Source organism: Physeter macrocephalus, chromosome 21 (assembly GCF_002837175.3).
Source record: "Physeter macrocephalus isolate SW-GA chromosome 21, ASM283717v5, whole genome shotgun sequence".
Lineage (NCBI taxonomy): Eukaryota > Metazoa > Chordata > Mammalia > Artiodactyla > Physeteridae > Physeter > Physeter macrocephalus.
Window position 1 is genome coordinate 61,028,729 of NC_041234.1, and position 25,889 is coordinate 61,054,617.

Consider the following 25,889-nt stretch of genomic DNA (forward strand, 5'->3'; position numbering starts at 1 on the left):
CTTGTGTTTCCTTATTTATTTTCATTTTGGATGATCTGTCCATTGGTGAAAGTGGGGTGTTAACATCCCCTACTATGAATGTGTTACTGTTGATTTCCCCTTTTATGGCTCTTAGTATTTGCCTTATGTATTGAGGTGTTCCTATGTTGGATGCATACATATTTACAATTGTTATATCTTCTTCTTGGATTGATCCCTTGATCATTTTGTAGTGTCCTTCCTTGTCTGTTGTAATAATCTTTATTTTAAAGTCTATTTTGTCTGATATGAGAATTGCTACTCTAGCTTTCTTTGATTTCCATTTGCATGGAATATGTTTTTCCATCCCATCACTTTCAGTCTGTATGTGTCCCTAGGTCTGAAGTGGTTCTCTTGTACACAGCATATATATCGGTCTTGTTTTTGCAACCATTCAGCCAGTCTATGCCTTTTGGTTGGAGCATTTAATCCATTTACAATTAATTTAATTATCGATATGTATGTTCCTATTCCATTTTCTTAATTGTTTTGGGTTTGTTATTGTATATCTTTTCCTTCTCTTGTGTTTCCTACCTAGAGAAGTTCCTTTAGCATTTCTTGTAAAGCTGGTTTGGTGGTGCTAAACTCTCAGCTTTTGCTTGTCTGTAAAGGTTTTAATTTTTCCATCAAATCTGAATGAGATCCTTGCTGGATAAAGTAATCCTGGTTGTAGGTTTTTCTCCTTCATCACTTTAAATATGTCCTGCCACTCACTTCTGGCTTCCAGAGTTTCTGCTGAAAGATCAGCTGTTGTGTTATTTGTTGTTTTTCCCTTGCTGCTTTTAATATGTTTTCTTTGTATTTAATTTTTGATAGTTTAATTAATATGTGCCTTGGCATATTTCTCCCTGGATTTATCCTGTATGGGACTCTGTGTTCTTCCTGGACTTGATTCACTATTTCCTTTCCCATATTAGGGAGGTTTTCAACTATAATCTCTTCAAATATTTTTTCAGTCCCTTTCTTTTTCTCTTCTTCTTCTGAGACCCCTATAATTCGAATGTTGGTGTGTTTAATGTTGTCCCAGAGGTCTCTGAGACTGTCCTCTGTCCTTTTCATTCTTTTTTCTTTATTCTGCTCTGCAGTAGTTATTTCCACTATTTTATCTTCCAGGTCACTTATCCATTTTTCTGCCTCAGTTATTCTGCTATTGATCCCTTTTAGAGTATTATTAATTTCATTTATTGTGCTGTTCATCGTTGCTTGTTTCATCTTTAGTTCTTCTTGGTCCTTGTGAAATGTTTCTTGCATTTTCTCTCTTCTATTTCCAAGATTTTGGATCATCTTTACTATCATTATTCTGAATTCTTTTTCAGGTAGACTGCTTATTTCCTCTTCATTTGTTAGGTCTGGTGGGTTTTTATGTTGCTCCTTCATCTGCTGTGTGTTTTTATGTCTTCTCATTTAGCTTAACTTACTGTGTTTGGGGTCTCCTTTTCTCAGGCTGCATGTTCGTAATTTCCGTTGCTATTGGTATCCATCCCAAGTGGCTAAGTTTGGTTCCGTGGGTTGTGTAGTCTTCCTGGTGGAGGGGACTAGTTCCTGTGTTCTGGTGGATGAGGCTTGATCTTGTCTTTCTGGTGGGCAGGTCCACGTCTGGTCGTGTGTTTTGGAGTGTCTGTGCCCTTATTATTGTTTTAGGCAGCCTCTCTGCTAATGGGTGGTGGTGTTTTCCTGTGTTGCTAGTTGTTTGTCATAGGGTGTTCAGCACTGTAGCTTGCTGGTCGTTGAGTGAAGCTGGGTGTTGGTGTTGAGATGGAGATCTCTGGGAGATTTTTGCCGTTTGATATTACGTGGAGCTGGGAGATCTCTTGTGGACCAGTGTCCTGAAGTTGGCTCTTCCACCTCAGAGGCACAGCACTGACTCCTGGCTGCAGCACCAAGAGCCTTTCATCCACATGGCTCAGAATAAAAGTGAGAAAAAGTAGAAAGAAAGAAAGAAAGAAAGAAAGGAAGGAAGAGAGGGAATAAAATAACGTAAGAAAATAAAATAAAGTTTTTAAAATAAAATATAATTATTAAGAAAAAAAAATTTTTTTAAGTGTAAAAAAAACCAAACAAATGAACAAAGAAATACGGATGGACAGAACCCTAGGACAAATGGTGAAAGCAAATCTGTACCGACAAAATCTCACACAGAAGCATTCACATACACACTCACAAAAAGAGTAAAAGGGGAAAAAATAATATATCTTGCTTTCAAAGTCCACCTGCTCAATTTGGGATGATTCGTTGTCTATTCAGGTTTTCCACCGATGCCGGTACGTCAAGTTGATTGTGGAGGTTTAATCTGCTGCTCCTGAGGCTGCTGGGAGAGATTTCCCTTTCTCTTCTTTGTTCGCACAGCTCCTGGGTTTCAGCTTTGGATTTATTCAGGTTTTCCACCGATGCCGGTACGTCAAGTTGATTGTGGAGGTTTAATCTGCTGCTCCTGAGGCTGCTGGGAGAGATTTCCCTTTCTCTTCTTTGTTTGCACCAGTCCTGGCATTCAGCTTTGGATTTGGCCCCGCCTCTGCGTGTCAGTCGCCGGAGGACATCTGTTCTTTGCTCAGACAGGGCGTGGTTAATGGAGCCACCGATTGGGGGGCTGTGGCTCACTCATGCGGGGGGGCCGGGGGGGCACCGAGTGCGGGGCGAGCCTGCAGCGGCAGAGGCCAGCATGACGTGGCACAAGACTGTGGCATGCCGTGCGTTCTCCCGGGGACGTTGTCCCTGGATCATGGGACCCTGGCAGTGGCAGACTGCACAGGCTCCTGGGAGGGGAGGTGTGGTGAGTGACCTGTGCTCGCACACAGTCTTCTTGGTGGCGGCAGCAGCGGCCTTAGCGTCTCATTCCCGTCTCTGGGGTCCACGCTGTTACCCGCGGCTTGCGCCTGTCTCTGGAGCTCCTTTAAGCAGCGCTCTTAATCCCCTGTCCTCGCACACCAGGAAACAGAGACAAGAAAAAGTCTCTTGCCTCTTTGGCAGGTCCAGACTTTTTCCCAGACTCCCTCCCCAGTAGCCGTGGTGCACTAGTCCCCTTCATGCTGTGTTCACGCAGCCAACCCCAGTCCTCTCCCTAGGATCCAACCAAAGCCTGAGCCTCAGCTCCCATCCCCCACCCACCCTGGTGGGAGAGCAGAAGAGCCTCTCGGTCTGGTGAGTGCTGGTCGGCACTGATCCTCTGTACGGGAGTCTCTCCGCTTTGCCCTCTGCACCCCTGTTGCTGTGCTCTCCTCCACGGCTCCGAATCTTACCCCCTCCGCCACCTGCAGTCTCCACCCGCGAAGGGGCTTCCTAGTGTGTGGAAACCTTTCCTCCTTCACAGCTCCCTCCCAGTGGTGCAGGTCCCGTCCCTATTCTTTTGTCTCTGTTTTTTCTTTTTTCTTTTGCCCTACCCAGGTACGTGGGGAGTTTCTTGCGTTTTGGGAAGTCTGAGGTCTTCTGCCAGCGTTCAGTGGGTGTTCTGTAGGAGTTGTTCCACGTGTAGATGTATTTCTGATGTATCTGTGGGGTGGAAGGTAATCTCCGTGTCTTACTCTTCCGCCATCTTCCCCCTCTCCCATTCTTTGTCTTTTGATTGAATTGTTTAACTCATTCAGATTTAATGTAATTATTAATGTGATTGGATTTATTTTTGCCATTTTGCTTTCATTTTCTATGTCTCATGTCTTTTTTGTTCTTCTCTTCCTTCTTTACTGCCTTTTCTTATATTCAGTGGATATTTTGTGCTGTTCCAGTCAGGTACTGTGAGTATCAGAACAGCTCTTTAGCAGCATAGTGGTATGAGGGAATAGGGGACTGGAATTTTCACAAGCTGCTTTCCTGAATCCTCTCCCTGTAGCAGGATCTGGGGTTGGGGAATCAGTGTGTATGGTATCTGCCAGTTTTCACCAATTGCCAAATCCCCCTAGAATACCTCTTTTTAGCTCAGGGGAAGATGGGAGTTACCCCTCTGCTGGAGAGCTTTCTAGAATAGCTCTTCTATAACACAGCAGTTGTGGGGGGGGGAGGGTTACAGGCTCTTAGTTGACTGCAACTGTCTCCCACTCTTCTTACCATGTTCTGTAGGTTTTGTGGAAAGAAGCATCTCAATTTGTTGTAAGCCCTTTGATCCATAGCCAGAGAATTTGCTAATTTGACTAGTTTAATAGATGTCTCTTTGAGGGAGAGGTTTCACCAAGCTCCTCACACTACATACAAGAACCAAATGCAGGTTTCCAGTTTGGGTCTGTTACAAATAAAGCTACTATGAAGAAGCATGTACACGATTTTGTGTGGATATAAATTTTCGTTTCACTGGAATAAATGCCCAAAAGTGTGATTTCTGTGTTCTTTGGTAATTATGTTTAGTTTTTTGAAAAAGTGGTTATTGGTGGATTGACCCCTGTATTAGTTTCCTATTGCTGACGTAGCAAGTTACCACAGACTTAAATTTATTACCCTACAGTTCTGGGGGTCAGAAGTCCAAAATCAATTTCACTGGGCTAAAATCAAGGTGTTGGCAGGCCTGAATTCCTTCTGGAGGTTCTAGGGGGGAATCCATTTCCTTGCCTTTTCTAGTTTCTAGACACCACCTGCATTCCATGTCTCATGACCTCTTCTTCCATATTGAAACCCATCAATGGCTGGTCAAGTCTTTCACATGATGTATTACTTCAGTACTCCTCTTCTGTAGTCAAAACTCCCTCAACATCCTTATAAGGGCAGTCATGATTACATCAGGACCAGCCTGATAAGCTACCATAATCTCTTTATCTCAAAATCTATAACTTAATCACATCTGCAGAGTTCCTTTTACTATCTAAGGGAACATATTCACAACTTCTGGGCATTCAGACATCTAAATCTTTGCAGGAGGGTAGGGTATTATTCAGTCTATCACAGTCCTCTTATCGTTTTAAATGTCTCTGACACTGGTAATTTTCTTTGTCCTGAGTTGGTCTTTACCTGATATTAATATAGCCTGCTTTCTTTTGATTACTGTTTTATTTTTCCTGCTTTTCTATGGGTTTTTTGTACCTGTTTTATAACTCCATTTTGATTTATCTCTAGTAATTTGGCTGTATCTCCTGTATAACTCTTTTAGTGATTTTTCTAGGAATAGCTATTTTATTTGTAGTTATCCATAATTTTACTCTTTCCACTGTTATTTCTTCCTTCCTGATGTCCCAAGGTTCCTTCTTTTATCATTTTCTTTCTCTTTAGAGAACTTACTTTAACCATTCTTTTAGGGTTGGTCTGCTGGTGAAAAATTCTTTTAGTTTTCTTTCCTCTTCATTCCTAATGGAAATCTTGTCTGGATATAGAAGTACAGGTTAACAGTCCATTTCTTTCATCACTTGAGAAATGTTGTGCCTTTTCCTTCTGGACTCTGTGATTTCTGATGAGAAATCTGCTGTTATTCGAATCATTTTCCCCCTATAGTTTAGATGTTGTTTCTCTTTCATTGTTTTCAATAGTTTCTCTTTTTTTTAGTTTTCAGAGGTTCAACTATGATGTGTCTTGGTATGAACTTCTTTGGGTTCTTTGAGTTCATCCATTGAGTTTTTTATTTCAGTCATTGTATTGTTCAGTTCTAAATTACCCACTTGGTTTTTCTTTATATCTTGTATTTCTCTCCCAAGTGTTTGTGTTTCTTTGCTGAGACTTTCTATGTTTTAATTTGCTTCAAATATGTTTGTAATTGCTTGTTGAAGCATTTTTATGATGGTTGCTTTAAAATATTTGTCAGATAATTCTAGCATCCCTGTCATCTCATTGTTGGTATTTGTCTATTGTCCTTTTAAACTCAAGTTGAGATTTTCCTGGTTCTTGTTATAATGAGTAGTTTTCAATTAATATCTGTATGTTTTGATATTATGATATAATCTTATTCAAAACTTCTGTTTCAGTTGGCTTCCTCTAACACTACTCTGGCAAAGGAAGGGGCAGTGCTGCTTTGTTACTACCAGGTGGAGGGTAGAAGTCAAGGTTCCCTGCTCAGTCTCTTGACACCCAAGGAGAGGAGGGCCCCTTTGCTATTCCTGGGCAAGAATGGGAGTTTAGGTCTCCCATAGGCTTCTGCTCTTACAACCCTGACTGGGAGAGGTAGGAGGAGTACTTCATTAGTGCTCCCCACTAATGACCACTGTTGGCGCGGTGGTGGGCAGTGACCTTGTTACCATTTGATGATAATGAAAATCCTGACTCTCCACTAGGCCTTCTCAGATACCACCTTAGCAGGGAAGGGGAGGGCTTGCCTTATTAACATCAGGTGGTGATGGATATTCATGTTCCCTATATGGTCTCCACTAATATCTTGGGGGCCAGGGCTCATTACCACCTGGCAGAGATGAAAGTTCCACCTTCTTTAACACTACCTTGGTGGGATGGGGAGTGTTAGAATGCCTTATTTCAGCCGAGCCAGAGGGAAAGTGTAGGCTCTCCCCTCAGGCTTTGCTTGTGTGGGTGGGGTTATGGCCTCAGTTTTGTCTGTGGTGTTTGGCTATAGTAGAGTGGCTGTTGTATAAAAGTTTTGTGTCTTGCTAGGCCGCCCCTTTCCTGGTGTTTTGGCTAGAGAGCAGGCTTTTCTTGGGTCTTTGTCTTCACTGGTTGCCATTTCTGTGTTGCTAGCTTCTCCAGCACCCAGTCTAAGACATATGAGGCAAAAAGAAAATCCAGGGTCCTCACTGCCATGTCATTCCTCAGGTCCTGTCTCTAACTGGTCTGCCATCTTCTCTGCACCATCCAGAGTCTTCCTGTACTTATTTTCTATATAATATCCAGGCTTTTGAGCTGTACTCAGTGGACAGAATTGGAAAAAGTATATCTACTTCATCTTTCCATAAGTGGAAGTCCTCCATCATATACTTTTATCATCCTTTACTGGTGATATATTTGTCTGACTCCCACACTAGAGATTATACAATACTTGCGGACAAGAATAATGTCTTTGCATATTTATACCCCTCATGGCCTAAGAGGGCACCTGCCTGGAGCATAGTGTTTCTTCAGGAAGTATTTGTTGACTGAGTTAAAACTTTGAATAACTTTTAGACTTCTTGCCCTTAAGAACAAAGTATCCTGGTTGGAGAAATATTAATTAAGTAATAGTTCATAATAGTACATGGTTAAATCCTAAATTGTCCCAGGCCTTCATAGACTGGGCAGTTTATGTCCTTTGTAGGTAAAATTTTCCATCTGTTTGAAGTACTTGAAAATGAGGATATGTTCCTTATCTCTGCCCCCTAAATAGAATAGATCAATTCCTTCTCTGTGTCCCCATTGTACACACTTCTGTTATACTGCTTAAAGCCATGTATTTCATTTATTTTTGTGTTTTTCTCCCACATTAAGCTGAGAGTTTCCTTAAAAACAGGGACCATGTTTCATTCATATTTGTATCTCAAGTCTCTCAGGCTCTTGAGATATAGTATATGGTAGATACTTGAATGGTTGTTGAATGAATGAATGAGTGAATTCTGTGACACCCATATAAGCAAATATAAGATTAAAATTTTTATGTTTAGGTATTTATATTTAAATATATTTAGAGGGAAATTTATCATAACTATATATTTTAAAATAATTGATAAAAAGGATAATGTTAACATGAGCTATACTTATGCATTTTTTTCAAAACTTCATTTGAAAAAATTTTCTTTAAAAAATGACTCTTCTAGTGATTTGAAGTTTGAACCTTTATTGATATTTTTGATAATATTTCTGCAGTCCAGAAGAAATATTTGAAGAAATAATGACAGATTTTTCCAAAAATAATGACATACATCAAATCATAGATCTAAGAATCAGAAAAAACCTTATGTAAAATAAATACAACACATACACACACACACACACACACACACACACACACACACACACACACACACATCCCACTCCCCGGTACACATCACTTCCATACTTCTGAAAAAAAGAGAAAATCTAGCCAGAGAAGAAAGACGCATTACATAAAGAGTAAAAGAGATGAGAATTACAGTATATTTCTCAGAAAGTACCTAAACTAAATAATATTTCTAAAGGAGAGTATTCTTTGTGATTGTGCCTGTGACTCAGAGTTGTTAAATTATACTTCTTACTTGCTTTTCTTTTGAACAATTGAGGCTTCTCATCTTTAAAAACAAAAAGAACCCCCAACTCCAAAATCTGCACCTTATACTGGTAAAGGAAATATTTAATTGTGCCCTATACCAGATTTTATATCATGGTAATCACACTTCAGCTTCCTTATCAAATAGAGGTATGTAGTTACTTTTTTTAGGACTGTATCTTTAACATCATTCCACGATGGGGTGTTTGATTTGTCCTGAACCTCTGTTATGAACCTGTATTTAGGAATTTCTTATTGCATTAAAACCTGAATTATCTGAGGATTCTAGCTCTACAAAATGCCTCAAGTTCCGCTCGACTGCTGAAATAGTATTGATTACACACCAAGTACAGTATAGATGTGCACAAATTTTACGAAATCATTTCTACTCTAACGGAGCTTACTGTTTTGTTGACGGAAGACATATCCACATGCAATGGATAATATAAGAGAGCACATATTTAAATATTAAAACATATAATATATATAAAAATCCTTAGCAATTCAAGAAGTAACCAACATATATTATGATAGTTTTTAAAGTCTCTCAGACCTTGAATGATAGCATTTAGTTTACTAAGAATGAAGCAGTTAGCTTGTCAGCAATGGCTTTGGGTTAACATTGTTATATGTTCTAGGAACTTAAGGCAGTTAGGCTGACTAAATCAGAAAGGTTAATTTGGGTTTACTTATAGAAGATACAATTGGATTAGATATAGGAAAATGGTGGAGTGTTTGAATGCTAGGATAAGTTGGAATTTTATTTTGAAGGCAGCAAAAGCCATTGAAACAGATCCAAAATACTTTATGATTTTTTAAATTTAATGTAAAATATTACCGATGTACAAAGAGGTATTAGTGAACACTGCAAATGCAGTTGAAGCCTCCTGTGTATCCTACCAACTCTGATTGCATTCCCCTTGCTCCCTGAACTCCCCATAGCCACTCTCCTCACTTTTGTATTTAACATTGCTATGCCTGTTTTTAAGCATTATATGAATTTTATTTATGCTGCTTATGTTCTCCTGCATCTTGTTTTTATCAAAGCATTGTTTGTGATATTTATTCATGTTTGTATGTGTAGCTCTAGTTCATTCCTTTCCATTGTGCGTAGTATTCTGCTCTAAGAATATACCACATTGGGCTTCCTTGGTGGCGCAGTGGTTGAGAGTCCGCCTGTCGATGCGGGGTACACGGGTTCGTGCCCCGGTCCGGGAGGGTCCCGCATGCCGCGGAGCGGCTGGGCCCGTGGGCCATGGCCGCTGGGCCTGCGCGTCCGGAGCCTGTGCTCCGCAGCTGGAGAGGCCCGCGAACCACCAAAAAAAAAAAAAAAAAGAATATACCACATTTACTTCTCTATTCTCTTAATGGATGTTGTGATGACTTCCCCCACACCTTTTTCTGTTACAAATAAGACTGTTATGAACAGTCATGTGCAAGTCTCCTTGGGCTCGTGTAAGAGTTTCCCTGCTATATCTGCTGTATGACTTTGGTCAAATCACTTAACCTGTCTAAACCTTATTCTGTAGCATTTTATACTAGGAAATATTAAAAGATAATATATGCTGTGCACAATGCTATGCCCAGGCTATAGCAAATGTCCAGTAATTTCTAGCTGCTGTTTTTATCAGTATTTAAAAGAGTCTTTATATTCCCAGCACCTGGTATAATGCTGCATTTCTTTTGACCTTCAGATCCCAATTTAAGTCACACCTCCTTCATGCCAGTGGGCTGATAACCTGTTTCTCATGACAATGAACATCAGTAGTCTCAAGCAAGTAGAATAGGAATTTGTTGTGTTATATTATCAATTTGTATTAAAATGAGTATATATTTACAGCCTTGTTTCTTCTTAGACTTATTTTGATTTCTTTCAGACCCTTGATGGTTATTCATGATGTTTTTAATAACAAAAATCATCTTTAAAAGTATAAAATATAATGTGTTTATTTGGTTACCATACCATTTATGTGTAATTTGAATGCAGAGATTGTTGCAGATTGTTTACTAAAAAACTCTCCTGTGAAACATGACTTAAGTTTCTTTTAAGAATAACCCAGATTTAAGGATTCCATTGGTAAAATTCTAGTAGAGTGGGAATGAGATTACCATTTTCATTGATCATCTATAAAAGCCTAACTGATAAGAGTGTAAATTAAGGCATACTAGAGTCTCGAACCTTTAAGGATTGAGATGCTAAAGGCTTTATAGTTTGTGGCTGTTTTACCCCTATAGCTTTTTCACAGGTTCTTTATTTTTGATCTCAGTATTTCCGTCCTTTGAAATAGACTGTTTGAAATGCTGACATGGAAGGGCCGAATTGTACAGATACATTTTCATAGTTTGATTATTTGTTCTTCAGTACCACTATCTTTTTCAAGAGTTTTATGAAAAAATACAGGCAGAGTTTTAAAATTCCCTATTTCAGCAAAGTATCTGCTTTTCATGTACCAGTATAATAAATAATGCTGTAGCTGATAGACTCTGTTCTCTGTAGATTAATGATAGTTTATTCTCTTAAAGATGATTAACCCACTCATTTTCTGAAGAAAATAAGCACCATGATATATACAGACTTGTTAGTGACTCACTGGTGATTACTTTAAAACAGGGCATCCTTGTGTAAGAGTTTTATGTTGCTGTCAAGAAATATTAGCTGTTATGCGATAGCTACAAAATGAAGCATTAGCACATTTTCTTGTTTCAGTTTTACTCAAAAAAAGATATGGTAATATCTCTGTTAAAACAGAAGATGAGTTCAGTAGCACTTGCCATTGTCAGAAATTTATTACCCTTGGAAGTAGTACAAGGAGACACAGGAGTGCATTCCAGAAGTTAATAATGGGGAATTAAAATATGCTTTCATTGGCAAGAGTGGCTGGACCTGTGCTGCATGACCCAAAGGAGTGGAACTAGGAGCCATGAAAATTATATGGATATGTGTTTCAGTTCAGTCTATGGAGGAACTTTCTTAAAGAGCTGTAAAAAGATGGAATGATCCCATTGCTAAAGGGGGTCATACATAAACTTGAGGGTCACTTGATAGTGTGTTACAGAAGGGATTCTATCATCAGAGGAATGGTTGGACCAGAAGACCTTTAAGGTCCCTTTGCATTCAGAGACTAAAACTCTAGTACAAAGAAGGCAGTATGCCTGAAACTCAGCACTGTATTTTGAAACCAGTCTCTCTTTTACCATTTTATGTTGGTTTCAATAATCATTAGTTTACTCAGGAGCAGTACTTGATCTTTCAGGCCAATTTTTGTTCTTCCCATCTCCTACCTAATATTTCAGAAGAGGCTAAACTTTATCAGTTGTATAGTTATGCCCCTGTGTTTGGTTTCCTCTGGAGTATTTGTACTTTAGATCGGTGGACAAAGGAAATCACCCAGTAAGTCACAGTCTTCTCTCCACTGCTGAGAAGGCAAGCTATTAGCCCTTCAAATCTGCCAAGCAAAGGAAAGGGAGAAAGAAGGAAAAGTAGGAAATGGAGGTAAAATAAGGATTGAAAAGTAATTGGAACAAATAGTCGCTGAAAAAAATAAAAGGGTGGGGGAAAGAGGTGAGGACAAGAAAGAGCAAAAAGTGGGAGTGATTGGAGATGGGTAAGCTACTTTTTCTTCTACCAGGGATGTAAGACTGTAATTTTCCTCTCTTCCCTACCCAAGTCTAGTGGTCTCAAATCATAAACAGCCCTGTGGTGATGAGATTTTCCTTGTGAACAGCTCCTCAGGCACCAGCCCCACACTGAAAGGAATACTTCTTTTCATACCTTTCCAACTTCCCCCCATTTCTGAATCTTTTGGCCTCCAAAAAATGAAGCCTTTTTAAAACTATATTTAAGCAATTATGATGTAAAGGAATATTTTTTTCCTAAGGCATTCCTTAAGCAAGGTGTTATTGATCATTTTAGCTAAAAATGCATCAATTTAGATAGAAAGTATTATATTTTAAGGTATCTATTTGATTTAGTATAATAATCACCACATTAATTTGGCCAAGAAGTTTTGTCATGGCACATTGAAAGTAGAATGTTGTTTCTAGTGAGAATCAGGCTTGCTCTGTTGTCCACTTAGATATAGTCTTCAGAAGTTTGAAATTTAGTCAAGAAATGTGTTATAAGAATACTACCTTCCATTTATCTAGCACTAAACAGTTTATAAAATTTTCATGTATTATAATATTTGATTCTTAGAACATTCTTGTGAGAATTTTTAGTAAGAAGAGAAATATTCTCTATTGCATTTATACTTGTGTCAGGATAGGATGCATTTGTGATAAATTTTAGTTGTGGTGGGCCTGGATTTAATTGGGTCCCCAAATGCTTCAGAGAGTATGGTGGAGCCTGCAATCATGTGCAAAATTTTGAGAATAACTACATTTGGGGGGACCATAATGCATAACTTTCATTGGATCCTCAAAAAATTAAGATCATTAAATCAGTCTTACAATTTCAGATCAGCTTTAGGACTTTTAGTTATCATTTGCCTTCACAAATACTTGGCACATAGGTAGTCAGTAAATGTTACATAGAAGAACTTGCTAGATTACCTATGTATACTGCCTTAGTTAAACCTGTGAATGATTTTATTACATTTTTTGAGATCCTTAGTCCTGCAAAGCCCTTTGAATACAAAGAGGCATAAGACTACTCACAAGGAACCTGCATTTTAGTAGAAAAATAGGCTATATGTATTTCAACAGGTAAATAATAATGCAATATTATGTTTGTTTAATTCCAGATTAGTGTTTCATACAAATAAGAACTTTATGAACTCAGGGAGATGACTATGAGTGATCTAGTAGGACTTGAGCTAAACCTTCAAGGAAGGACAGAGTTTAGGCAGTGTATTCATTCAACAGTTTTTGAGTACCTGCTACGTGCCAGGCACTGTTAGGTGCAGGAGAGGTGAAGACATTCTAGCAGGGAAAATGAAGTGAGTTAAGGCACTGAGGAAGGAATGTACTTGACATGTTTCGGCCTAGGAAGATTAATTTGCTAGAGCCAGAGCGCCTAACAGGACATTGGTCCATAAGACATTTGGTTTATAAGACATTTGGACAACACCAAAAGGTCCTTGAAATTTGGTCCTATCTAAAACGTCCATGAGCATATTTGGTCTGTGCCAAATGGTTTTGGACAGGACCAAATATCAAGGACCTTCTGGCATGTCTTTTGGATGTTTTGCAGAACACCAAATATCTGCTAACCCCAGAGGGTATATAGAGAAGGATAAACTAATATGGTTTATTTGTTTGTTGAACCAGGAAAATAAAGCAGTATTTTAGAAAGATTCATTTCATTTCCTGTATAGTTTACTTAATCCTATTTTGAAATTTAGCAGCAACTGAATTCTAAATGGACAACATCTTGAAAATCATCTCTTACTGGAGTGTTACTGTCTTCTCAAGTAAATAGAATGCTCTCAATATTCCTTTCCCACATCACTACAAGGTAGATATAGCCTAATTTCTTTGCTATAGATAGCACACATGTTTGTAAATATGTATTGTGAAAGGGAGCTGTTAGGTGTTTTTAAAAATTTAGTTACTGATTTTGACAATAAGTTAGTATTTGTCTGACCCTGATTACCATAAACTGACTAAAGTTGAATTATGCCAATCTGTATTACTATTTCTGGAGGATTTTTAAAAAATGTTTACGTAACTGTTACATTCTCTGTTTTTATTTTTAATTTTCTACTTAAATTTTTATTTATCTAAGGTAAACTTTTGACACTTTCAAGTGTTACTCAGTAACAATTACATCACAATTATTGAGTGTTCATAAATTCCAAAATAATTTTGTTCTTTCATACATCATAATTAAAGCACTAGGTGCTTGAAATGCTTTAACATTAATAACATTAATTAATGTTCTATAATTTAATAATACAGTAAAAACCATACCTATCCAAGCCACACTGAGGCAGGCAGTTATTTATTCTGTCTAATTTAAGATTGGCCTTTTAAGTGCCGGAACTTTAATTTTGATGAAGATTAGAGCTCAAGTGTACCATGTACTTCCCATCCATCTTAAACCTATTCATCATCATTTGGTATCTTAATTGTTTAACTTTGCCAATTTTAATATGCTATAGCTGTTATTCTTAATGAAGATGCTATATAGATAGTGAATGGTATTGAACGCGGAAATAGCTTTAGGATATGCTATCTTGAAAACATTCTGGTGTCATTTTCTTTTTTTGAAATAAAATATATGCAACTTCTTAGCTTTGTGGGCAGTGTCACATGCTCAATAAACTGAAGGCAGCCTTTTTCCAAGTGTTTTTCTGCCCTCCAAAGGTCACTGGTGATACTTGTGTCCTTTTCTTTGTCTGCCCCATTGAAAATATTCTGTATGTTTCCTGGACCATTAACATAAGATACTTTCTGATGCATAGTAGTAGGCATTCAAAAAACATTATTTATCCCTTTCCTGTTACTAATGTATTAGAGCAGAAGTATTATTTTGTCAGCACATTCATCTTCAGGTTATTTCACTTTTACAGATGCGCTGTATGTCACTACTTCCTCTTAGTATTCCTTGATATTTAATTTCCAAGAAAAGACCAGATCCTATGCACCATTTAAAATGGCATTTTAAATATAGGCAACAGAGCAGAGAGATGGAAGAACCTGGGTTTTTGATAAGTCACCAAATCAATCCTAAAATTCTGTCTACTTCTAGACTTCCTGTTACATGAGAGAATAATGTTTGTCATTGTTGAAGCCTGCTTAAGTTGGGGATTCCAAAACTTTAGCCAAAACCATCCTAAATCCCCAATATTGAATTTTTGTAAAGATTAAAAAACTCAATGGATGTAAAGCACCTGGCACATAGTAAGTGCTCCTTAAACACAGAACACCCTGTCTTCAGGGATCCCTTATATTTTCAGGGACATTATATTAAGGCATAGAACAGGTACCACTACCAGGTTGTAGAGCTGTTGCATTTTTAACTTCATTGCTGATTCTCTTTCTTTCCCAACCATGGTGTGTACCTCTGCTACTATCTTTAATTCTGCTTTTATTCTTTCTTATCTCTTACATTTCTTGTTACTTCTTCCACTTTTTGGCTTTTGTATAATAAATCTAGCCTTTTATAAACACAACTAGCCAATTGGAATACCCTTGCCTGTAATACTCAGCTCTTTGGTTCTTTTCCCTTTTGTTGGTTACTGGATGTTCAGGGACAGCTTTTTGGCCACAAGAGATTCTACAACATGAGGTCTTGTTTCTTTTCCCCCTACCCACGTTTTAGAACTCCTCTAGGTACCTAAAAGTTTTAGGTAGCAAAGGTCATACTGTACCTAATAATAAGCATGGTTTATGAAAGAGACAGATTTCTAAAAGCCGCAGGAAAATTAATCTTACTTTGTAGTCACACCATTTTTCTTAGCTCCAGCTGCTATAACAAAATACCCCAGATTGGCTGGTTTAAACAACAGGTATTTATTTCTCACAGTTCTGGAGGCTGGAAAGTCCAAGATCATGGTGCCAGCAGATTTGGTAGTTGATGAGGGCTCTCTTCCTGGGTTGCATACTGCCACCATCAAGCTGTGTGCTCTCATGACATCTTCTTTGTGCATGCTGCAGGGGAGGTGGGGAGAGTTCTCATGTCTCTTCCTTTTCGTATAAAGACACTAATCTCATTATGGGGGGGCTCCACCCTTGTGACTTCTTCTGAACTTAATCACTTCCCAAAAGCCTCACCTCCTAAAGCCACCACATTAGGGGTTAGTACATCAACATAGGAAACTGGGGGGATACTACAAACATTCAATCCATAGTACCATGTATATTTTTACATCTTAACATTAGGTAAGTTTGATGTCATTGGGAAAAAAATATCTTTTCTTGCAGAATGTCTCCCCAGCACCCTGTTATTTCAGTTTGGGATTGCATTTGATCATCATGTGTCCCCATAGTGTTGTTAGACTAGAAGTAATAAAACTGCTATTCAAATATTTTATAAATATTATTTTAGAAAAACATTGGGTGATAGTGGATAACTGTCATAGAAGGCAGCCTTGTGTTTATAGTACAAGTAACAGGTTTCATAATTTTTCCGAGGTGGTACTTTTTTGGTTTTGTTTTTAGCAAAAATGTCAGTTCACGGCTAAGGGGAAAATAAGCAATTTTGTGATTTGACAGTTTTCATGTCAAATAAGCCAACAAATGTTTCTGTAATAGATTTTGGGTTTATTTGTAGACTTTTGATGACCATTAATAAATTAAACCATGTTTGTATTTCATAAGCCTTGTGTTTCATACCATAACAAATTTCAGATGAGAGACCTGTTTGAGGCATAAATCTGGCTTATTCCAAGATTAAACCTATGGAATAATATATAATAATGTATAAACAGAGAGGTTATCCTCTTTTATTTTTTATTGAAGTATAGTTGATGTATAATATTATATAAATTACAGGTGAACAGTATAGTGATTCACAACTTTTAAAGGTCATATCCCATTTATAGTTATAAAATACTATATTCCCTGTGTTGTACAATGTGTCCTTGTAGCTTATTTTATACCTACTAGTTTGTACCTCTTAATCCCCTACCCCTGTATAGCCACTTCCCCTCCCTCTCCCCACTGGTAACCACTGGTTTGTTCTCTATATCCGTGAGTCTGCTTCTTTTTTGTTATATTCACTAGTTTGTTATATTTTTTAGATTCCACATGTAAGTGATATTTGTCTTTCTCTCTCTGACTTATTTCACTTAACATAATGTCCTCCAAGTCTATGTTGCTGCAAATGGCAAATTTTCATTCTTTTTTATGGCTGAGTAATATTCCTGTGTGTGTGTGTGTGTGTGTGTGTGTGTGTGTGTGTGTGTGTGTGTGTATACATACCACATCTTCTTTATCCATCTATCTGTTGATGGACACTTAGGTTGCTCCCATATCTTGGCAATTGTAAATAATTATGCTGTATGAACATTGGGGTGCATATATATTTTCAAATTAGTGTTTTTATTTTTTTCAGATATATACCCAGGAGTGGAATTGTTGGGTCATATGGTACTTCTATTTTTAGTTTTTTTGAGAAGCCTCCGTACTGATTTCCACAGTGGCTGCACCACTTTACATTTCCACCAACAGTGTACAAGGGTTCCCTTTCAGAGAGGTTATCTTGGATATACTAATTATTTTCCCCAGCTCTAAGTTTTAACACTTCAGGAAAGTGGTAATGATCTGTAGGCCAAATGAAAATCTAAAGAATGGATAAAGATGATATGATTACTTCATATTTTAAACCTTACATCTTACATTTGTCCAAGGATAGGTTACTTTGACCTGATGATTTGCTATCATTAATTTTTACTAAAACATGTACTTGATACAAGGCTGGAGTAAAGTAGCTACAACACTGCTAAGATTTAGTCTTTGTCTTTAAGGAAAATGCCCTTGAAGTAGTACAGGAGACACAGTATTATACGTTTGTTTTCATGATTTTATGAGACTATTTTCTGATTTATAGATTTAGACCATCTTTTAGAACCATTCCTATAAAAGTATAAAATTTCTCATTTTCCTATTTTCCTTTTACTTTCTTGAAAATGTAATGCCATTATATTCTTCTACAGTGGTATAAACAGTGTCCAGTTCTTTCTTCTGCTGTTTTCAGATTAGCATATATTCCCTGAATGAATGGATATAGAGTTAAAACTGGTATGTTTGAAAGCAAAAATCATATAAATCATTTTCTTTTCTTATTGAATAAATTTGACATGTAATGTGTAATTTTAAGGTGTACAGCATGTTACTTTTATACATTTATGTTATAATATGACTGCTGTTATAATAATATTTATCAAATTACATAATTATAGTACAATATTGTCTATATTGTGCATTAGATCTCTGTGGCTTATTTACTACTTATAAGTTTGTACCCTTAAACCCCATCAGTCTTATTCCCCTCCCCCACTTCCCTTAGTAACCATCATTGTACTCTCTGGTTTTTACAAGTTTGACTTTTTTAGATTTCACATATAAGTGACATCATCCAGTACTTTTGCTTCTCTGACTTATCTGGCTTAGTATAATGTGCTCAAAGTCCATGCATGTTGTTGCGAATGGTATGATATCCTCCTTTCTCATGGATGAATAATATTCCATTTTGTACGTGTACCACATCTTTTTTATCCATTCATCCATTGGTGGGTTTTTGGATTGTTTCCGTATCTTGGCTGTTGTGAATAATGCTGTGATAAACATAAGAGTGTATATATCTCATCAAAATCTTTTTTATTAATTAATTTTTTTTTAAATTTTTGGCTGCATTGGGTCTTCATTGCAGCATGCAGGATCTTCTTTGAGGCATGGGAGATCTTTGTTGTGGCGTGTGGGCTTCTCCGTAGTTGTGGCGTACAGGTTTTCTCTCTCTAGTTGTGGCGCGTGGGCTCTGTAGTTTGCAGCACGTGGGCTGTCTAGTTGAGGTCCGTGAGTTCAGTAGTTGTGGCTTGCGGGCTTAGATGCCCTGTGGCATGCGGGATCTTAGTTCCCCGACCAGGGATCGAACCTGCGTCCCCTTCATTGGAAGGCAGATTCTTTACCACTGGACCACCAGGGAAGTCCCCTCATCAAAATCTTAATCTCTTCTTTTTGATAGAATCATAAGAAAATCCTAAAGTTTGGAGCTCTAAGGCAGTGCTGTCCAATTAAACTTTCTTCAATGGTGAAAATGTTCTATTTCTGTGCCATCCAGTATGGTACTCACTGGAGTCACATGTATCTACTGAGGCCTTGAAATGTGGCTAAGGGAATGAAGTGGCCTTATTTTTCCAGCTCTCATACTGTGAACAAGTGTCCCTTTTGTGGTAAATAGTGCTAAGTGTTTTCACTTTTTTTTTGGAAAAACTTAATTTTTAATTTTTAAATTTTCATTAATTGAAACATAAATTTAAATAACACATGTGGATATTGTCTACCTTATTGGATAGTGCAATTCTAAGGCCCTAAGATTATCTGCTCAAGGTCTTTCATTTTACAAATAAAGACGCTTTGGCCCAGAGAGATGACATGACTAACTAGAGATTACGTAGTTGTTCAAGAACAGAGCTGGAACTAAACACAGGTGTCTTGATGGCCAAGTCAGTGGTATTACTAGATCACTTTGAAATTTTAAGTTGCTAATCAAATTGGAATTATTACTTTTACTCCATTTATTGTGTTTAGTAATAATTACCCATTTTTCCTATCCTTTCTACTGCTTCCTCTCCTTCACACACACTTACATTATCTCCATTAAAAAAATGGTGTCTTTTTCAGCTCGGTGCTTTGTGACCACCTAGAGGGGTGGGATAGGGAGGGTGGGAGGGAGGGAGATGCAAGAGGGAAGAGATACGGGGACATATGTATATGTATAACTGATTCACTTTGTTATAAAGCAGAAACTAACACACCATTGTAAAGCAATTATACTCCAATAAAGATGTTAAGAAAAAAAATGCTGTCTTTAAGAAGAAGTTTTTATTTTTTATTTTTTTTAGGAAGAAGTTTTTAAATTCATTTATTTAAGTAGGAGGTAATTTTTAGTTGTGTATGTTTTTAAATGACTTTTAAATTCTTGAAATTCCCTCTGTGGTCTTCACATTTAAGATGTTCGATGTGAGTAAAAGTGTGATTCTGATTATATAATCTAGAATATTATTTTAATATAAGGTAATTATTTGTTGGTGACTTTCCTTCTGGTTTTTAGAGAAACAAAATGACAATATCTTATCTATAGTAAATTATATACTTGGAAATTATCACTGAACTTTAGAATCATGCATTGTCAAAATTAGAAGGAAGTGTAGACATTTTGTAGTGCTGCTTCCTTTCACAAATGGGCAATCTGACACACAGTGAGGGGGAATTAACTTGTAAAAGGTGACATAGTGAATTATTAGCAGAGCGCAGACTAGAACACAGCTTTTCCAATTCACAGCCTGGTGTTCTTTCCACTGTATCACTACTTCCTCTCAGATCTTCACAAGTAAACAAGTCAAAAGGCACTACAGCATACGAAGTTCTGTTAAGCTGCTGATGGCTGTACTGAACTTTGATGACTAATGTCAACTTGTCACAACTCATTGGATGCTGGATATAGACTCACCAAGTTCTTGAGCCAAATATTTTAAAGCAGTTTACACTTGCAATATTGCGAGCACAATTGAATTTTCTTACAAATCTCAACTCGAAGGTCTATCTGGCTGTTTGTGTGGGGTACTTTGTTGCATAGCTATATTCCAATACACCATGGTGTCTTTTAATGTATTTCTCCATCTTCTATATTTCCTGTATCATGATAATATAAGATAATCAACTGATAAATCTTATTCCAATTCAGAACTACAGGATCTTGCTTTAACTTCATTAATCTTAGATCTTTCTCCCACACTGAAAATCCCAATCTTTAAAATGCCAGCATATTTAAATGTCTCCTTGTATAACATACACAGAGCAGGTTCATAATAAAATACCCAAACTGCCACTAACAATATGATTATTAAGTTTTAAGATTTGTTTGTTTGTTTGTTTATGTTCTCTTTGTCCTTTGGGTATAGCCCAATTACTAGTTTTAAGTTCCTTTTGAATTGTTCCTGTCTGTGTGATCATTGCCTCAACATTGTTTATTTCATTTTCCTTTTAGTTTTTAGGGCTTACCTTTCTAAATTTCAGTTTTGTTTTATACTTATCACAGGACTCTTGATTTAATAAAATAGCATTTACTACATGATAATATATCTCTAAAGCAGAATTAATCATTAGGACTGATTTTAGATTAGCCTATAATAATTATATGCTCTTTCCTACAAAATAAGTAACAAAAATTCTTATAGAAGAGAACTTTAAATTTCAATTCTGTTAGTAAAGAAGAGAAAACAGATATGTTTATACTCCCAAGTAAAGTTGGACCAGTTAATTCTCTGCCTTATTTTTCCAGCTCTCATACTGTGAATAAGTGTCACTTTTGTGGTAAATAGTGCTAAGTGTTTTCACTTTTTTTTTTTTTGGAAATGCTGCTATTTGAAATGGCTCCATGCATAGTGCAGAAGTGCTATCTAGTGTTCTTAAGTGTAAGAAAGCTGTGATACACCTTAGGGAGAAAATATGTGTGTTGGATAAACTTCATCGTGGCATGAGTTATAGTGCTGTTGGCTGTGAGTTAAATGTTACTGAATCAACAATATATAGTAAACAAGGTGTTTTTAAACAGAAACACACAAAAAACAAGGTTGTGTATTGATCAGTTGATGAAAATGTAACCAGAGGTTCACAGAAATTAACCCTGTATTTTCCCTAGGAGTAGTGTTCATTATTCCCTAAATCAGTGTTCATGGCTACTTTATGGACTATAACTACTGCAAATAATGCGAATCAACTATATTTTGATTACAGAAGTACTTGGAAGGGTTGAGTCTCATGGTGGAGTTAACTGATGCTCATCTTCAGTCTTGCTATTTGTAAATCTCTATATGATAGAATTCTGTTCTAGGGCCTGTTTGTTATCTTTAATAGGAAGATAATTGATTTTAAGCAGGACACATAATTTTGAATTGACAAGTCATTATTTTGATGTTACAAATAATTTTAACTCAAGGTCTTAGCTTGTGAAAACTAGGATTGCCTCTGCCCAATTTTAATACTATTTAACTAACAGCCTTATGAGCCTATAAATTTTATAATACCCCCAAGTTCTGATGTTCTTTAAATACCTTATTTTATTTTCTAAATTAGGCAGTGGCAACTGTTCTTTCTATAAAGGGGCAGACAGTAAATATGTTAGACTTGTAGGACACAAAAGGTCACATATTCTTCTTTGTTTTCTGTTTGTTTATTTTGTTTTTATAAATTTTAAAATATGTTTTTTTAAAAAAAACAAAACATTTTTAGCTCAGAGTCCAGACCAGGTTTAGCCCAGATCTGTAGTTTACCAATCCACATTCTAATTTTTTCAGTGTGGTATACAATCAGCTGTCTCTCTGGATAGTGATGCCTTTTTCATCAGTATAACCTGTGTTTTGAAAAGGCCTGAGTGTGCCAATCTGCCTCTTTTCTTTTGATCAAAGTCTTGGCCTTTTTTGTTTAGAGGCAATAAGTATGCTATGTTTTTTATTGTTATTATGGCCCTCACTAGAGCCTGATTAACATCAAATACATGTGAGAAGAAAAATGGGGAGTAAGCACCACAACTTAACATCTTTTATTCAGCAATCAGAAAGAATGGGGAGCTAGAATTAATTGCCCATTTACCAAGTGCAAGCCATTTTTATGTAATTCTTCAATCCTCAAGATAATCATAAAAAGGAAGGCATTCCCATTTCTTTTCAGATATATAACCTGAGACTCTTAAGATAGCGCTGTCCAGTAGAAATTTCTTCAGTGATTGAAATATTGTATATCTGTGCCCTATATTATACTGTTGAGCACTTGAAATGGGGCTAATGTGACTAAGGAACTAAATTTTAAATTTTATTTATTTTTAATAAATTTAAATTTAAATAACCATATGCATCTAGTAATTGCCATATTGGGCAGCATAATTCTTAAGAGCTTAAGTAACTTGCCCAGATTTAGATAGCAAGTTCCACAACTTGAGTTCAAAACCAGGTCTGTGCAACTCCTAAGCTTATGTTTTTACCATTATGCCACACTGCCTTATTAATAAAAGTCAAGGTGGATGGACCCTGCCCTAGTGAGTAGAAAATGTAGCAAAGATACTTAAGCATTTTTCAAGGTATACTGTATTAACTTTTTATGCCACTAGTTCAATTAGTCAGTCCACACTCTGGAGCAGTCGATCATAATTATTACGTGATACCTATGAATTTATTTTATAGTCTACATGCTATTATTTTTCCATTATGTGAAATAAAATGACTATACTAAGAACATAGGGTATTGAAAATTTTTCAGATATTAGCATACTTCAAAAGTTCTATCTAGGGAGTAAGGTCTAATCCAGTATTTTTAACATAGGTTTTAAATATTGTAAGAATTGACGCGCTTCAAGTAATCACTTCAGCGCTTTATTGAAAAATTTTTTCAGGTACACGGGAGAACATCTGTTGCTGGCATCCATTTTAATATGGTTTTTATTGATACCCGACATTAGATACTGAGTGGAAGTCTTATTTCATTAGTGAATACCAACTGTGTGTAAGAAATCAGAAGTGATGCCTTTTGGAAGGCAGGCCTAGATAAACTGTTCTGTGTTGCTGACATATGTACTAGAGGGAGGCTTGAAGGGGGAAAAACAGTGAACACAATTTCTTTTATTAGTGTTGAGTCTTCATTTTACCCTATATTTCTGGAGTCTCAATCTAAATCAGAATCATGCCTAGTTTAAACAGTAAATTGCTTAACTAGTGCCTGCAGCTTCCCATATTCTGCCCAGAAAATGTTGAAAAATATGTCAGAAATGAAGTGCAGACACTATCACTGTTATCCAATAACATTTGGAATCCTTTGGCCAGTGTTTCTTCCAGCTCTTGAACAATTCCACTTATGTGTAAGCCAGAGAGACCTCTTCCCTCTGGATGTCTTTGGTCAATTTCAGCAGGCCTCCTTCTGAGTCTAAAGAATCAAGCTCTTAAAATAGTCATTTCCTGGAAAGCTTTTCATTTGGCCTTGTTGAATGAATAATCTTTAGGAATTATTCTGGTACCTGGATAAACACTGGAACGGTTTGTTCTTAGAGCCAGTAATTTTCCTGCATTCTTTATTCAAATCAAGTTATATCTAAAACTAAGGTCACCTTTGGCTTTAGATCAAGCAGGAAATAGGTAAAAAGGAATATGTTAGTTAGGGGCATAAGATTTGTAATGATAGGAAGTTATTTTTATAAATAATGTAATTATAAATTTTATTTCAAGATACAACCTGAATCACCCAGTACTCCAGATCACCCTTATCCTTTACTTTCTCCATAGCATTTATCGATTGTAATATACCGTATAATATATGTATTGTGTTTATCTCCTGCCTCTTCTCCACTAGAATGTCAGCTTCATGAGAGTAAGGATCTTTGTTTTGTTCCCTGATGGGTCTGGCATATAGTAATTGCTCAATAAATATTTGTGGACTGAGTGAATATCATAATCTATATCTCACTTCATCCCTCAAAATTTATATTCACTTCTAACTGGTAATTATTATATTGCTATATTCCATATGAAGTAGATAGTTAACAAGTTGGTAAAAATAAGACTCTACCATCTACCATGAGAAAAGAATTTTAGGAATTATATCCTAAAAATGTATGAATAATTTGGAGTGCTTGAGTTTTTAATAAATTTAAATGAAACCAGTAGTGTTCCTCAGATGCCCCCTAAACTTTATCAGGAAATAGAGGATGGGAAGCTTTCAATTAAAAATACCTTTTTGATATATCTTTCTCAGATGGGAAAGCTGACAACTATGCCAGCAGCTCTAATATGTGCATCTATAAATGTGCATGCGGCCAAAGAAGAGGAGTCCAGAAAGCATCTAGTGAAACCAGAGCAGGTAACTTGCCTACAAAAGTTTGAATTTTGTATAACAGAAATATGATGTAAAAGCTGTGAGGTTGGTTTGTTTGTTAGCTCTATTCATCAAAAACGTCTTTGAAGTATTTGTTAGGCACGTTCTTAAGTTGTGAGAAATAGTTACAAGGTGTCTCAAAGTAAACACTATTATATTTAACCCAAACATCTAAAATCCTAGCTCCAATGAGAAACAATTGGTGATTTTTCTCAATGAATAATCAATGAGTAGTACAGGGTTTTAGTTCTTCTAAGCAGTCTGACTTTTCTTTCTTAAAAATTTATACGGGGCTTCCCTGGTGGCGCAGTGGTCGAGAATCCACCTGCCGATGCAGGGGACACGGGTTCGTGTCCCAGTCCGGGAAGATCCCACATGCCGCGGAGCGGCTGAGCCCATGAGCCATGGCCGCTGAGCCTGCGCGTCCGCAGCCTCATCTCTGCAACGGGGGAGGCCACAACAGTGAGAGGCCCGCGTAACACACACACACACACACACAAAAAAAGTTTATACAGGTACACCTGATATTTGGAAGCCTTAGTTTAAGAAATTCATTAAGATCTTAGTTTTGAAAGTAATCTTAGATGTTTTCTAGTTCAATCTTCACTGTGGTACCATAGTCCCCTCTGCAATAGGTACGCTAACTGGCTGTTTTCTTCTACATGAATAAAACTCTGGATAAAGGAACCTAAGGCAGTCCATTCCATTTTCTGGCAGCTCTCATTCAACTTAAGGTCCTTTCTTATGTCAAACACAAACCTGTCTCATAATTATAAGTTCTACCCATTGGCCCTGTATCTCTTGCGTTGGTGCCATACAGAACAATTCTCATCTCTCTTCCACAAAACAGCTCTTCAGATGTCAGTTATACTTTAAATAGTTTTGCTTCCTGGATAAGTGTATTAGTAGTTTAACCATTCCTCATATGTCATAGCTTTGAGTTCCTTCACTTTCAGATCATTCTCTGCCAAACATGTTCAGGATGGTTAGTGTTTTCTTCGGGTGTAAGTATTTTTGACTACTGCAGGATAGAGTCAGACTCTGACTTCTCTTGTTTTAGATAATACATTTCTGTTAAAGCTGCCTAAGATCACATTTGTTTTTATATTTATTTTTGTTTTGAGTCATCACAATCAACCTTGCTTATAATCAGCCTTTGACCATGATATAGTGATTATGCAGTTCTCTAAAATTCATTAAACTTTTTTACATGGGCCACTGGTAAGCTATGTCTTTTCTCAGTCTGTACTTAGGCATATAGACTTTTTGGACTTAG

At 36.9% G+C, this 25,889-nt stretch overlaps 1 protein-coding gene across 4 annotated transcripts in view; it reads left to right on the forward strand.

The window, feature by feature from the left end:
• The window catches only part of APOOL (apolipoprotein O like), a 171,094-nt gene that overhangs the window by 23,324 nt on the left and 121,881 nt on the right, over nucleotides 1–25,889 (forward strand). For all 4 annotated transcript variants that reach the window (XM_055081501.1, XM_055081500.1, XM_055081499.1 and 1 more), the window contains exon 2: nucleotides 24,494–24,598. In XM_055081501.1, coding sequence (XP_054937476.1) covers nucleotides 24,494–24,598 — 105 coding nt within the window. The remainder of the gene's footprint in view (nucleotides 1–24,493; nucleotides 24,599–25,889) is intronic.